This window comes from Lasioglossum baleicum, chromosome 13 (assembly GCF_051020765.1).
Source record: "Lasioglossum baleicum chromosome 13, iyLasBale1, whole genome shotgun sequence".
Lineage (NCBI taxonomy): Eukaryota > Metazoa > Arthropoda > Insecta > Hymenoptera > Halictidae > Lasioglossum > Lasioglossum baleicum.
Window position 1 is genome coordinate 6,672,558 of NC_134941.1, and position 14,708 is coordinate 6,687,265.

General features: G+C 35.3%; 1 protein-coding gene across 6 annotated transcripts in view; it reads left to right on the forward strand.

The window, feature by feature from the left end:
- The window catches only part of Alpha-catr (alpha-catenin related), a 126,350-nt gene that overhangs the window by 95,502 nt on the left and 16,140 nt on the right, over nt 1-14,708 (forward strand). For 5 of the 6 annotated variants that reach the window (XR_013010363.1, XM_076437458.1, XM_076437462.1 and 2 more), the window contains 6 exons: nt 719-1,000; nt 3,146-3,394; nt 4,448-4,607; nt 5,275-5,393; nt 7,175-7,504; nt 14,473-14,679. Coding sequence is in view for 5 of the 6 variants with exons in the window: in XM_076437458.1 (XP_076293573.1) it covers nt 719-1,000; nt 3,146-3,394; nt 4,448-4,607; nt 5,275-5,393; nt 7,175-7,504; nt 14,473-14,679 (1,347 nt within the window). In the remaining variant the exon portion in view is untranslated. The remainder of the gene's footprint in view (nt 1-718; nt 1,001-3,145; nt 3,395-4,447; nt 4,608-5,274; nt 5,394-7,174; nt 7,505-14,472; nt 14,680-14,708) is intronic. The other variant, XM_076437459.1, reaches the window with a different exon arrangement.

Consider the following 14,708-nt stretch of genomic DNA (forward strand, 5'->3'; position numbering starts at 1 on the left):
AAAGAATTCGAATAAAAATCGCTGCTTTTTTTAAAGATAAAAATAAAAATAATGTACAATGCTGTTTTAACGAGAAGAATGAAGATAAAAATTGTAAAATGTTTTGTTAAGAAAGAGAACGAAACTGTTATAAAGAAAAGAATGTTTTTGTATGACTGATGCTTGAATGCAGAAAACAACCCTTGAGGAATTTGAATGGAAGTGTACTGTAGTTTCAATTAACCAAATATTTCATTAGTATAGTATATTATTATGAAACTACGGATATTTATGTATAAAAACTGTGACTTCGCAATAATTTTTTAATTATAATTATGCACTACAATTACAGTTCTAAACCTATCTATTCTGATGTACGTTCACGTAAATATCCGCAGTCTAGTTGTTATCATCGTTAGAGTACGCGCATGGATTACTATTGTAGCTCATATAATCGGTATATTTCTTGTAATTTGTTATTGTTAGATGAATGTTATGGAGATGTTATGAATCGTTTTTAAGAGAATAATACTGATAGATTGTTTTCAAATATTCTTTTCCGGTAAGGTTATAAAAATTTCTATAATAGTATTCGAATCTTTTACACAATATTAAAAAACATTTTTATGATGATATCATTATATACGATTTGGCATTGCCAAGAAAAAAAAGGGACGCGCGTACTCTACCGATGCCAGTATGCTCTAAATGATCGCAGACGTGATGTATTCGAAGGTAGAATCCCATGCAATTGCAGAATCCTGCAGAACTGGACTACGAGCGCAGGACGGCGTTATTCGCGCTGAAACACTTCGAGAGACTCGTCGAAACAACGAGGATGACCCTTCTAGGTCCCGGCTGCCGAGAAACACTCACGGCAGCGTTAGATACTGCCATCGAGAGGACGCACGATTTCACTGATAGCGCGTACACCAGCCACGAGCACAGAGAGAACATCCTCTTGCTCTGCGACCGGGTCAAGTTAGAGCTGAATTCGTTGATGCGTGTTGGCAACAGTATGGTAAGACTTTTTCACAATTTATTATTTCAAACAATTTTGTCATGCGAAAAGAATTGAAGAACATGTCGAATATAAAATGCAACCGTTCAAGGAGCCACGTTAACGTAGCTCAATTTTCAAAGAGATATCATGACATACATAAATGATTAAAGTGACCAGAGATTTATTAATTGGATTAATATAGGTGATTGGCAATTGCATGAACGTGTTACAGCGCGTATCTCGTTGAACATTTGAAATAATAAAATTGTCCATTACGATTGAGTTAATGCAAATAATTGGCAACTGATCGACAATTATAAGAGCATATCACAACGCAAATCTCGTTAAACGTTTAAAATAATAAAATTGCTCTTCACGATTTACTTAATTGGAATAATTGGCAATTGATCGACAATACGGAATTACCAGTGGTATTTCAGGCAATATTTTATTAACCCCTTGGCCTACAATATCGTGGCAGACTCGTGTTGAAGATTCAGAACAGAGTCTAATTAACGTGCATGTTATTAATTTCCTTTAATCCATTCATACCTGAATGATTGGTGTAAAGCATTAAATAAATAATAATAATAGTTATTGGAGAACATGTAGGTATACAATAGATACCAATTTTCTCCTTTTTTTAGGAAATTACGAACTACAAAAAAATTTTTAATCACTGAAACCGTAAAATAAATCGTAGGGCAAGGGGTTAATCATTTAAAGTAGCACAGTTATTCTTCCGAACGAACAGGGTTACTAAAATGTTTATGGTATAGTGGTAACTTGTCAAAAAAGCACTTACACTTTTTCATATCTACTTTGCATACATATAGTGTCTAGTCCAACGATCGTATTTTACCTTGTTATTAAAAAAAAAATGTGTCTGTTCCGAGGTACTATCGTACTTTGTCGCAGCTTTCGATATCGTATATTTTAATAAAAGGACGACGATCACGTTCAATAATCGAGAAAGCCGCAGAGCCGATGGCAACGTGCGAGCAGAACAATTTGCCGGGGTGAAGCGAAGATTTGATGCGAAAAATTTCATATAATACCGGATTATTCGCGGCAGAGTAATCCGAGATGGCCTGGTCCGCGTTGAAAAGAGCTGACCCGCCGTCATAAATCCGAATGAATGAGCAGGCTAAACTGAATCAGTTAGGAGAGCCTGATACCGATGAATAGACAGTCGCAGCCACCCTCCTTTTTAAACAAAAAAAGCGAAAAGCCACTTTCCCCTTTGACAACGGAACGCGTATCCACCATAATCTCCATGTGGGATTGAAACACACGATCTCCTATTGATCATCCAATCGGAACAATTTGTTTCAAATGAACGACTAATATCTTCAGTCCGCGTATACGAAATCAATAGACTTGTATGCAAAATGGAAATTTGATTTGATTTGTTTAATCGTTCCAATAAGTCGAAAATAATGGTACTTCTAAATTCGTTGAATATTTGCACTACTTTGAATTTATTAAAGATTTAATAATTTTCATAGAAAGTAGTTCACCTTTGCTATTGAGTTTTATGTATTTTATTGAGGAAGTTAAGCTTCTCGCGACGATGTATGCAATGCAGAATCGCCGATAGAGGAATAACTGTGATAAATATTGACCTTTCAGTTTCTGTATCACTCAATAAATTGCTGCGATTTTATGGGACTTTTATGGGCGACGGTTTGGCAGTAAACGGGTTGGTAATCGATAGACTGCAGATGTTCGTGCAAACTAGATTCTTCTAAACTACTTTCAAATGGTGTGAACAGAAAATACACGAAAGAGACAAAATTCCAACTAGATTAATACTTCACTGGTTTTAAAAATACGTTTGCTAAAATAATATTGTATTGCGTCGACCGGTTATATATTTTTCTATCTTAGAAAAATTGAACTGGAGAAGAGAAGTGTCACCACATTAATTTATATAGAAAAATGTGTACATTATGTACAAAGTTGTTTTTCAAAAAATTCTAAATATTAAACTGACAAGGAATAAATAAATAGCATATTATTTATTTGTGAGATACTTAGAAATTACGTGATTGTTCAAATAAAATGATCAGGAATGAATTAGCAGCAAATACCATATTGGATCTCACTGATAGCATTAAGGAATGTGAATGGTTGTTTAGTAGTTTTTGTGTGATTTTATAGCAAAACTATGAAGGTGGTAGTGGTTCTCCGAGTGCTGAAATGGAGCAAGCTGTACAAGCAGTATTCAATGCGACGAAAGATCTTCGACAACAGCTTTGCGCGACTGCGATGGAGCAGATGGCTGATCTAGGCCAGGTGACCAAAGCGGGTCTGGAACTCGTGTCCACGATCAAGAATCTCGCTCTGGCCAACGACATCAATAGCTTCGAAGAGACAAAATTTGAGGAGTACCTTGACCACATTGTCGAAGTAAGTGCCTTACGACTGATCGAAATTTTATCGATCATTTATTCTTCCTTTAATGTTCCTCCTCTTCTTCACTAAAAACAAACTCGATTCAGTTTTATCTGTACATTAGTCACAACTCGAACAACAACAGGAAAATAGTATCTTAAATAGTAAATAGTACATATAATCCATATTTAGTTTAAAGTATGTGTACCACTTTGGAAATAAAATATTTTATTTGATGCAGTAATTTTTGAAAATAAAATAATTTATTCGAGGCAGTCATTTTTGAAAATAGCATTTTATTTTAAGAATATTGAATATATTTGTATTTTGTCTTTATTTTCAATTTCGATTTTAAATATTATTGCTGAAAATAATGGTTCGAATCCAATACATTTATGAGTGTAAATCGTGTTTCTTAACGATAAGATACATTGTATGTTTACGCGGTTGCCCAAAAGTAAAATATTTTATTTCGTGTTTCAGATTGTTGAAATGGAAATATTTTATTTTGTGGATCAAATTGTTGAAATAGAAATATTTTATTTTGAGGTTCAGATTGTTAAAATAGAAATATTTTATTTTCGAAATTGTATATCTTATTTAAAATGCTGTTTTCTTTAAGCAAAATAAAATTTGAAATATTAAATAGTATTTGAAATATCTGTTTCGCCAAATAATGCCCATCTCTGACTCGAAGACTGTTTTCTGATCAGTTGCCATATCATCTCGAATTTATTTATTTCTTACTTACGTAAATAATTATTTAATTGTGAAATAGCCAGCAATTTTTTTATATCCCTTTGGAAAGGACGTTGTTCTTAAATGTACCTTTAGGAGGTTGAATGTAACGAGTTAATATTTCACTCCTCTTTTCTTTATTATATATTATCTAAATTATTATAAATTAACGATAAATGTGTCCATGTTATGAACGATAAAATATTATTTCATTTTCGAACTTTCTAACTCTGTATTTTCGTATTACACAGACAGATATGCAATCAGCGCATAGCTGTTACTTTGTACATGTGCACAGAATCTAGAACTTATTAATCTATACGTTAACAGGTGTGCAGAATAATCAGACACGTTGCGCCGACGGAGACACTCTCAGTTTCAGCGAAGTTCACAGCAATTAATTTGAAAATGTACGGTCCCCAAGTGCTGACAGCGGCGCGAACATTGGCAAGGCATCCGACTAGCAAAATCGCGAAAGAGAATCTGGAAGGTAATTGAACTCATGCTTAACGACACACATTCCTTCATTCGAATTAATAAAACTTAATTAAAAACAATCCCTTTCGAAACTCGCATAGAAATTCAGAATTAGTATAATATTTAAAAAATATTTCATAATTCACACAATAGTAATAATAGACTGCGGATTTTATGCATTTATGACAAAAATGGGTAAGCACAATTTAATGCAGTGGACATATTAAAAAGATTTAAAGACATCAGCGTATTGTTTATAGCTTAATCAGATAATTAAAAAAAGAAAGAAATTTTTATTTCACTTTTGTGTGTTGCAATCAATGCAAACATTTTTTATTTTGCATAGATATCTGCAATTTAGTAATAATTATAATAGTATTATACTCTCTGTCTTTTGACAACGTATACACAATATTCAAAATGTATCTTCCAATATATATTTAAAAGTTAGTAATAATTATAATATTTTATAGTCCTTTTTAACATTATCAACAAAACGTGTAAAATTCATGCAGTCTATTTTATTATGTTTGTTATACTCTAGCTTCGCTCCAGTTATTTAGGGCAACTTATACTGTTGATGAATGTTTTAACAAAACAGTTTGAAGCGCTTTTTTAAGAAAATAAGTGATCTCATTTTCGTGCTAGGTCACGTGACAAATTGTATATGTGTGTTTCAGTGTTCGCCGATATGTGGCAATGGCTGATGAACGACGTGACATCAGTCGCAAAAGATGTGCTCGAATTACACCAGAATCGACCAGAGAAGCAAGTATACATGTCCTTGCCACGACCAGGAGTAAGTGCACTTTTACATTGCTTTGCATCTACTCTGCATGTTTTACATCAATCCTAAAGTTAGTAGAAAGATTCGAGATAAAATTTTCTGAAACACTTTTTATAATATTTGTCCGATTCATCCCTCATTTTATTTAAAAACATTTTTAACCAGTCGTGAAATGAAAATTTAAAGTGAAATTTCTTTCACGAAACTGCAATGATAAATAAAACTGACTCGGTACTGGTCTTGGTAGCCATTTCAAGCTTGAAGAAAACGTGATCAATTTTGGTACTTGCAATTAGCAAAATGAAAAGCTAAGTAAATCATAAAATTTAATTGCTTTCCGAGTACTGCCTGGTGCACAGATTAAAGAAACTCATTAATATTAATGTTATGCAAGAGGATAGGAGGTAGAAGGTATAGGAAAAAATAATTATCAGAGCACAAACAAGTACAAATTTGCAGGACAAGACGTGATTATTTCTGTTTTCTTCGTTTAAGCATAAAACATGTTCGTCAAAGTTGAAAGAACTACAGGGGTAGTCATTACAGAGCAAGAGATTAGCTCGAATTACTCGGGTTGGTAATCCTATCCTAGTTAAGCATTATAAAGTAAGGACAACTTGGGTTTTATACTGTATAATCAAGGTAAATGGCGGCCATTAACGTTGAACAGCACAGAAAATGAATGAGTCCATTGTATTAGAAGCTCGTGTTCTTTCACACCCAGTGAAACATTTTCCTCTCTGTTACGAAAATTCATCAAAACATTCGACAAAACACCTCAGAAATTACGAATTATCGCCAAACATGTTTAGTTAATTTATTTTTCTGTCTGGTCTTCTTTTTATTCCAGTCATTGCTAGTTTTCTGATCCATTTAACTACTCTTATTATTATTCCCTAAATATTTTTATTACATTTTTGGTAAATCTTCACCTTAGGAAACCAGAAATTTGTAACTTCTTTTTCTATTATATAATCCTGTAAAATCTACAGGAAACCAGAAATTTGTAACTTCTTTTTCTAGGGTGAAGTCTAACCAAAAGCACGGGTAAACTTTACTTTACAGACTCAAAATTTGTGCCTTTCTCCTATAAATTATGATGTATTTGGTATGTAATCCAGTAGATTTGTACCTGGGGCGGTTGCAGATCGAAGTTTCGATCCTGTAGGATCAATGATTCAGGAGCTTGCTTAAAGTTGAGCAATCTTCAGTGGTTTTGACAGGTAAGGGTGCCGCCATATTCATATTCAGCTTACCGAGCAGAACGGTCGGTCCTTGCCCATCCCCCCGACCTAATCCCAACCAACTCAGTAAGTGGCGCGCGACTGTCACTAGAAACCAATATGGCGGCGCCCTTACCTGTCAAAAACACTGCAGATTGCTCAACTTTAAGCAAGCATAGCTCCTGAACCATTCATCCTATAGGATCGAAACTTTGATCTGCAACCGCCCCAGGTACAAATCTACTGAGTTATACCAAATACATCATAATTTATAGGAGAAAGACACAAATTTTGTGTCCGGTAAAGCAAAGAGCAGCCAAAAACACTATTAGTATGAGTAATATTATGACAATAACACAAAAATTTATCAGCTGTATAAAAATGGTTTCTACATCTTCTTGTAAACCTTCAAACTCGCTTTTCAGTAAGGTTTTTAGTGCTGACTATATCCGATAAAGTCTGTATGATCTTGTCCAAAAAGAAAAATTCCCGGAACCGTGCGGTCTCCATGTAAAATCACAAGTGGTTCAGAATGGGATCAGACGGTAAAGGAGATTTGGAAATTTGCAGAAACACGGGACGACAAGCAAGCCGCTGAAGCCAGCAAGATTGGACAGCGAGGAGCAAGCAAAGATCGCGAAGGCCGGATTGGAGATGAAGCTGATCACCTCGGAGATGGACGCGGAGACGGAAAAATGGCAGGAGAGCGGCAGCGCCCTGCAGGAGAACAACGACATCGTGAAACGGGCGAAGAACATGTCCTCGATGGCGTTCTCAATGTACCAGTTCACGAGGGGCGAGGGCGCCCTGAACACCACCCAAGATCTGTTCACCCAAGCTGAGTATTTTGCTGAGGAGGCGAACAGATTGTACAAGGTTGTGAGACAATTCAGCTACCAGGTACGTGACATCCGCCGGGAGGGCGTAGTGCTGAAAGCAAACTGAATACACATTTTTAATTGGACTGATGTTGAGATGTTGCGTGACATGCGTGATCACGCGTACAGAGACCTACTGTGCGCGCACGTGTTACACGAACATCCCCCTTTATTTCTGATCATTCTTTTTTATTCATTGTTTCTTATTATACGGATTCTATACTGGACTTGATTCCGAGTTTTTTGATCCTTGCTATATTGGAGATACGTTTTCCTTCGATTTCGCTATTGAGTTTCGTTTTTACGTAATTGCGATGCCGGAGCCACGTCGAGTCTATCGAATCACGCCGCCTATCTGCTACACCGATCGACATTAAAGTAATCTTTCGAAGGAACGTTAGTGAGAGCCACAAAATAATTTGACGTTGTCTTAAAAGTGCCTGTTATTAATTCTGGATTTAATTAGGGATTAAAATTGATAGTTTCGATCGTTCACCGTGAATGTAGCGTAGCGATCCTGCAAGTGGACTCGAGGTGGTTCAAGCGTGAGTTCTTAGCATTAGACATGTACGAATTAACACGTTTGCTGCCCTTTCGACCCTCCTAGCTAGGCCGAATATATATAGTTACCTGAAGCCATTTTGATCTCTTTATACTCTTCTTGAAAGAAATCAACAAAAACGCTAACCTTGTAATATATTCTGTATTATGAAACCCTTTTTTGACCCTCGCTCTTTGAATGCCTCCATCCAGGTAACTCTTTCTCTCTTTACTTTAGACCCTTGTTGGGCTCATAGAGATCATGTTCGCCTTGTACAGATCGTTCTCATTTGTATATACATTTATACGTGTATACACATATATCCATATAGTGTACAGGGTGAGTCAGCAAAAACTGCTATCTACAATAGCTTCCTATCTATTGGTTATTATAATGTTATGCAGCATTTTCAGAGACGCGTCGTTTGAGCACAATTTGATTGTTATCTTTTCCGAGGTATTAAGGTATCCTTGAGTTTTTTCAAAGTGTAAATGCAACTCTCTTTCACGTTGTTATCGATGTAGGAACGAATTCAGCGACCTACATTCTGATGACCTTTAGTTGACTTTGAAAAAGGTTTTGGAAATACTCAAGGTCACCTTGGTATCTCAAACAAAATGTGATATAAAAAAAATCAAATTGTACTCGTTTAATGCGTTCCATAAAGTACTGCATAGTTCATTGAAAGATACCGAGTTATTTCAGATAGTAATTCTTACTGATCCACCGTATTGTACATTTATATGCGCGTATTTATGTATATACGTTTTTATTATATATATATATATTTCATAAATATATATACATCGCTCGTTGATTCTGCGAATACGTTGTTCCAGTTGCTGTTAAGTGTTGTCGTTCTATCTCTTTCTCTCTATCTCTTTTTGTTCTGTCTCTAGCTCTCTGTCTCTCTAACATCATTCCACGTTACTGCTCCATAAACTGCTATGCAAGATCATGACACCTAGTACGATTCACCTGACAATCGTTTATTATGTTGAATGACGTAGCGTAACTACTACACCTGTTTGTTTTTTCCGTTACATTCTCACCAATGAGGATAGCACGTTGTAAAAGGAACGGCTCATTTCACTAGCGATTACGAACTGTAACATCATCTTTCGTTAGACGTTCGATTTGATTTTGATAATAGGCGTTAATCACTTGCCTCTTGCGTTGTAAAAATGCCAACCAACCCATGTACAGGGGTGTTCGACTACAGGTGGGAGAAAATTAAAGGGGTGGTTCTCCATGAAATTACAAGACGAAAGTGAAGAATAGAATAATTGCATTTTCAGTTTCTCGTCTTTTAGTTAATGACACTAAGCTTACAGGGCTTTAAAAGTAGCTGGTACATGTTGCATTGTAAAAATAGCAAGATTACATTTATTTGAACTTCGTGCGGTTCATATAATTGAAGGGGTGGATGGATAAAGGTGTCAATTTTTCTGTAAAAGAGTTTTTAACGAAATATGTTGTCCTTTTTTGATGAATGAAGATAATTATTATATTTTTTGTATTAGAGATTAACCATAACAATATGTATTTGTTATTGATTTGTGTTATCATCTCCATTCATAAAAAAAGGACAACATACCTCGCTAAAAACTCTTTTACAGAGAACAAACAATTTGTTACTTGACACCTTTATCCATCCACCCCTTCAATTATATCTGCGCTATTAAATATATTTATTTAATCATTTACCACGAAAGCATCTTTGTAATTTCAATACTTGTGAAATAAGGAACCTGAAACCGGTCATTTGATCGGAGGTGGTAGATTTAGTGTGAACAATTAAAGGTTTACAATTCGCGTTTGATTTATGTAAAGACTTGATACGTGACTGTCGCGTGCCTCAATGACGTGCTCAACGTACACTTCTATTGGTTGGGTTGTCGCATTTCAGGCGGATTTTTAAAACGCAATTTTTTTATTCTTCATTTTCGTCTCACATAGTCATGGAGAACAACCCCTTAAAGTTTCTCCCACCTGTAGTCGAGCTCTCGGTATAAATACAGTGAACCTCGAAAGTATTTGAACGCACCTTAAAACAATATAACTTTTTTATGATCGGACCAAACGACTTGACTTTTTTTGAGCAAATAGATGAATTGATTTACCAAATGACATGCAAAAAAGATTTTGAAAAGACTGCAACTGCTAAGAATTAAATGAGAAAGTAAAAGAGGAACCATTCATAACTTTTTTATTAGAGCACGTAATTGAAATTTAAAATATGCCTACATCGAAACATGTAAGAATCTGTGGATTTTAAGCAGAAACTGATCAAAAGTCGCCAAAAACTGATTTTCATCACATTTAAGTAGCTTTTGGGTATGTTAATTGGTTTTTTGAATGAAATTATCAGCATACGTATAACTAACATAGATCTACGAAACATATATTTTAAATTCTCATTAAGGGCCCAAATGAAAAAGTTTTAAAAAATCCTTTTTTTATTTGTGGTTGCGACCTTGTAAATTGTAATTTTTGGAAAATCTTGTTTGCAGGTCATTTAGTAAACCTATGCTTCTAATTGCTTACAGAACATCGGGTCGTTTGGTACAATTATAAAAAAGTTACACTGTTTTAAACTGCGTTCAAATACTTTCGTGGCTCACTGTACATATTTATATATCGTGATCAATAACAGCGTATTCAATTGGAGTATATCGATCTAGATGAATAGAGACATTCGTAAAGTTCACATGGCGCAGATATTAGAGTACCCTAAAGAAATGTGTTTCTTACGTTAAGTTTCAGGTGAACGGATTTTGAAACAGCAAAGCGTGTTCGGATTTTCGGTTTTCTCGGACTGTTATTTTCGAAAGGATGTGTTTCTTTTCATACGCATTCATGTTTGATTCGTAATGTAAGAAAACGTGACGTTTTTTTCTTTTTTTGAAAGATTAGATGAGAGTTATTATGTCATTGAACGTTTTTACTCAGTCACGGCATCGAAACGACTACGATCATTATTTTGTTGGTAAATCTATTTTTGTGTACGTACATTTATGACTTTTTTGTGTACGATTAGTAAGGTGTGTTTTAGATGCTACGGGAATGCTTCCGTCTGTGGACGACGTCTATGTGCATTGTGGTCCCCCTCCTTCCACTATCTGGGGCATGACTATTATGTCTCAGTTTTTGCCAGCTTCCGAATTCTATTTGTCACTAATCTTCACATTGACCAGCTAAGATGAAGTTTGCCGTGATATAATTCATAGGCGACTTTGCAAAATCATATAACAATAGATACAGAATATATAGGTACTACAAGTTAACACATTACCGACCGGTGATTATTGCATAATTTTGGAAAATCTATGGTACATGGTTAAACACTTCTTAATGGAGCCTTCAATAGCAACAGCAATTTTCATTGCGAACTAACAACCCAGTCAGCCAGGCCTGCCTCGAGCAGACATTGAGCACAGCACGCAATCGTACGATGCCAGCAGATGCCGAGCATTAAGCTGTCAGAACGCGCTCGAAACTCAGGATGCTAGGAATCTGCTCGATTTTGGACAGCACACCCTACCAGCATAAGACGATATTTATTCGGACGCAGAAGTATCGCTTTATGCTGGCCCGGTCTGGGTTAGGTCCTTCGTTTAAGAGGGCAGCACGGTCGCACTAATATGACGGATGTCGATCATGTGTATTCCTTGTGTAGTCAACCCACGGACGCATTTACTGTATTTCTTTCAACAATTTGTTAATGTTCCACTAAAATATATTACAAAATTTCTCTGAATGGCCATTCTTTACTCATTAATATATTAATTTATAGTCTTATAATGAGAATTTGTGCAAACATGTTAAATATAGAAGGGTTTTATAATAATATTTAAGATATTACGTCCGCCACATTAGTGCGACCGTGCTGCCCTCTTAAACGAAGGACCGAGCTGCCTTCATTCTGCCCTTACCTTGTGCTGGTAGGGTGTGCTGTCCAAAATCGAGCATGTTTGCTTACTGAGAAGTCACCCTCAATAACGTCATCTAGTTAGTTTCATTTAAGATTGCAATGTGAAAGAAAATTTCCATGCTTTCTTTTGGTACAGCACAATTATTGAAAATCCTATTATAAATAGGATTAATAGGCTTCCGGTAGGTAAAGTGTTAATGGAGCGTATGGTAGAAAGTAACAAAGCATTTCTGAAAGCGACGGGGTGTATCTACATTCTACTGAAGTTGTTGGGATAGTTATTTATTGCTTCCAGGAAGCTTGTGCACATGATTAAAGGCTCAGGTCTACAGACAAGCTAAACTATGCTGGGCTATGCTAAGTTTACACATATTTACTTTTTGGTGAAAATGGTGTACACTGCAGCAAATATGTGTAAACGTAGCATAGCTTAGTATAGCTTAGTATAGCTTAGCTTGGCTTGGCTTAGCTTGTCGGTGCATCAAGGCCTCAATCGTGTGCACTAGTTTCCCAGAAGCAGTAGGTAACTATACTAGCGATTGAGTCAACCGAGCATTCCTTACTTGAAGAAGAACATTTATATTTTTCACGGTGAGAAAAAGTTTCTAACAAGCGAAAGAAATAGTTCACGATTCTGCTAAAGATAAGTGAATTACTTATGTATGATTTATCATTAAATATGTTTGCTCTGGACTGTTGAAACATAACTAATTTTTCTTCATACTTACAGTTAGTAAAATTCGTCATTTTTTATCAAAGTATATGCAGCAATATGTAGCAAGTTAAAAAGAGGAAATTACGAAGTTATTGTAGGATTGCAACATTAATTGGCACATTATTATATTTTGCAAATTTTTAGTTCAAGTAGGAACCAAAGATGGTGCTGTTTGTCCAAATATAGATTAATTAACATGTAGTATAGTGGAAATAACTATGCGAACATAAGGGACAATTTGTTCTATTTTCCCAATCGTGAAATTATATCTGCGAATTTCATCTTGGCTGCAATCACTTGCAAACTGCAATCCAATTCAACTGTTTTTCGTTTGATCGTGTAATATTCGTGAAGCTTGCAAAAAACAACAAGGTCTGTACTATTTCACTGTCATTCACACAGTCACTGTCTAATGTTCTTCTCAAGCAACTTACACTGTTCTGTTCAATCTTTCGCATTGTGTTACTTTTAGGACGAATAGACTATGTTTCTGTTAACTGATTAGATGCAATCTTATGAGTATCCAAGATACGTATAACAAAGTATTTTATATTACTAGTTCAACGAATAAAGAATAGAAAATCAGGCATTGCTTTAAAGAGTTTTTAAAAGACGCTACATATGTATAAAACATAAATATCGCAAGGCAAATGTTGATGGATGGTTCTCAACGACTATTTGAAACTATTAAATTTTCATCACGGTCGAAAATTGTTTGAATAACATCAATATAATTTTGTACGTGCAATATCGACCATATATCTACATTGGAAGGAAACATTACATAATGTTGAACACAAATAATGTACATTCTACTTTTCTATTCGAAGAAAAAGAACTAATGAGATGAAATTTCGATTATAATCGTTCAATCTTAACAACAGTATCAATCCTTACGTTTCGAGCTAGTATATTAGCAAATATATTATTTATATAGTTTTATTTAAAAAGGCCGAACATCTTGAAAAATTGCGATTTTTACCACTTTTGACCGTTTATAACTTGTAAACCAATTAACCAATTTCAATGAAATTTTCGGAGCGTATATAATTTATACAAGTTGACCAAACACATCTTTGAAATTTTCGTTATTGGCCCAGCTAAAAAAGTCGTAAAAAATCAATGTTTACTATTGTCTTTCACAATTCCGACCAAATGAATTTTTTCAACATATTTTTTAGACGCCATTTACTAAATTAATTCATCTAGCCTTACAGAGAAATTGAAGTCGTTTGGTCCATGCATAAAAAAGTTATTCTGATTTAAAGTTTGTGTGGTCAGTTTTGCTCCTAACTGTGTAGACTCTTTCGTTTATAATGTCCTGCAGAATCTATTCTACTAGCTCTGAAGTGTAAGATCGATACTGTACACCGATATAATTATTTTCTCTTATTTTTGATAAACTCATTCAGACCTAACAAGACTAACTGAGTCGGTATTTTATGGAGCTTTCCTTACAAAAATAATAAACGTTTGAAAATTCAAAATATACAAAGAGAAATAAATTCTTGTGAGAATTTTACCTTACATATACGTGCACTCTTGTATAATTAAAAGTTGAGTAAGTGTATCAGTAATTTTTTTTCAACTACATTGTACATGGTATGTCTTAATGGGTTAAGAACAATGCTCGTTGTAATTTATCGTCTTTGAAATCAGATAAAATACGGTAGTTAACAGTGCCGCGGTGTGCAGTAAGTAAAGTCGTTTGTCCAAGTCGTTGTTAACCGATGAACGAACACGTTTGCCTTGCGACACGATCGAAAACGCAAGTTTTTACATGATGTCGCATGGGCGTAGGTACCTCCTGGCCCGCACAAGAAAGACCTCCTGGAGAACCTCGATCGTGTGCCGACGTACGTCCAGCAGCTCCAGTTCACCGTGAAAAATCCGACCGTCGGGAAAGCCGCCACCTTCACCAAAGTCGACAATGTAATCCAAGAAACAAAGAATCTGATGAACGTGATTTCGAAAGTGGTCACAACATGTTTCGACTGCGCCACAAAGGTAAGAAACCTGATCAGGTCGATCCGCTA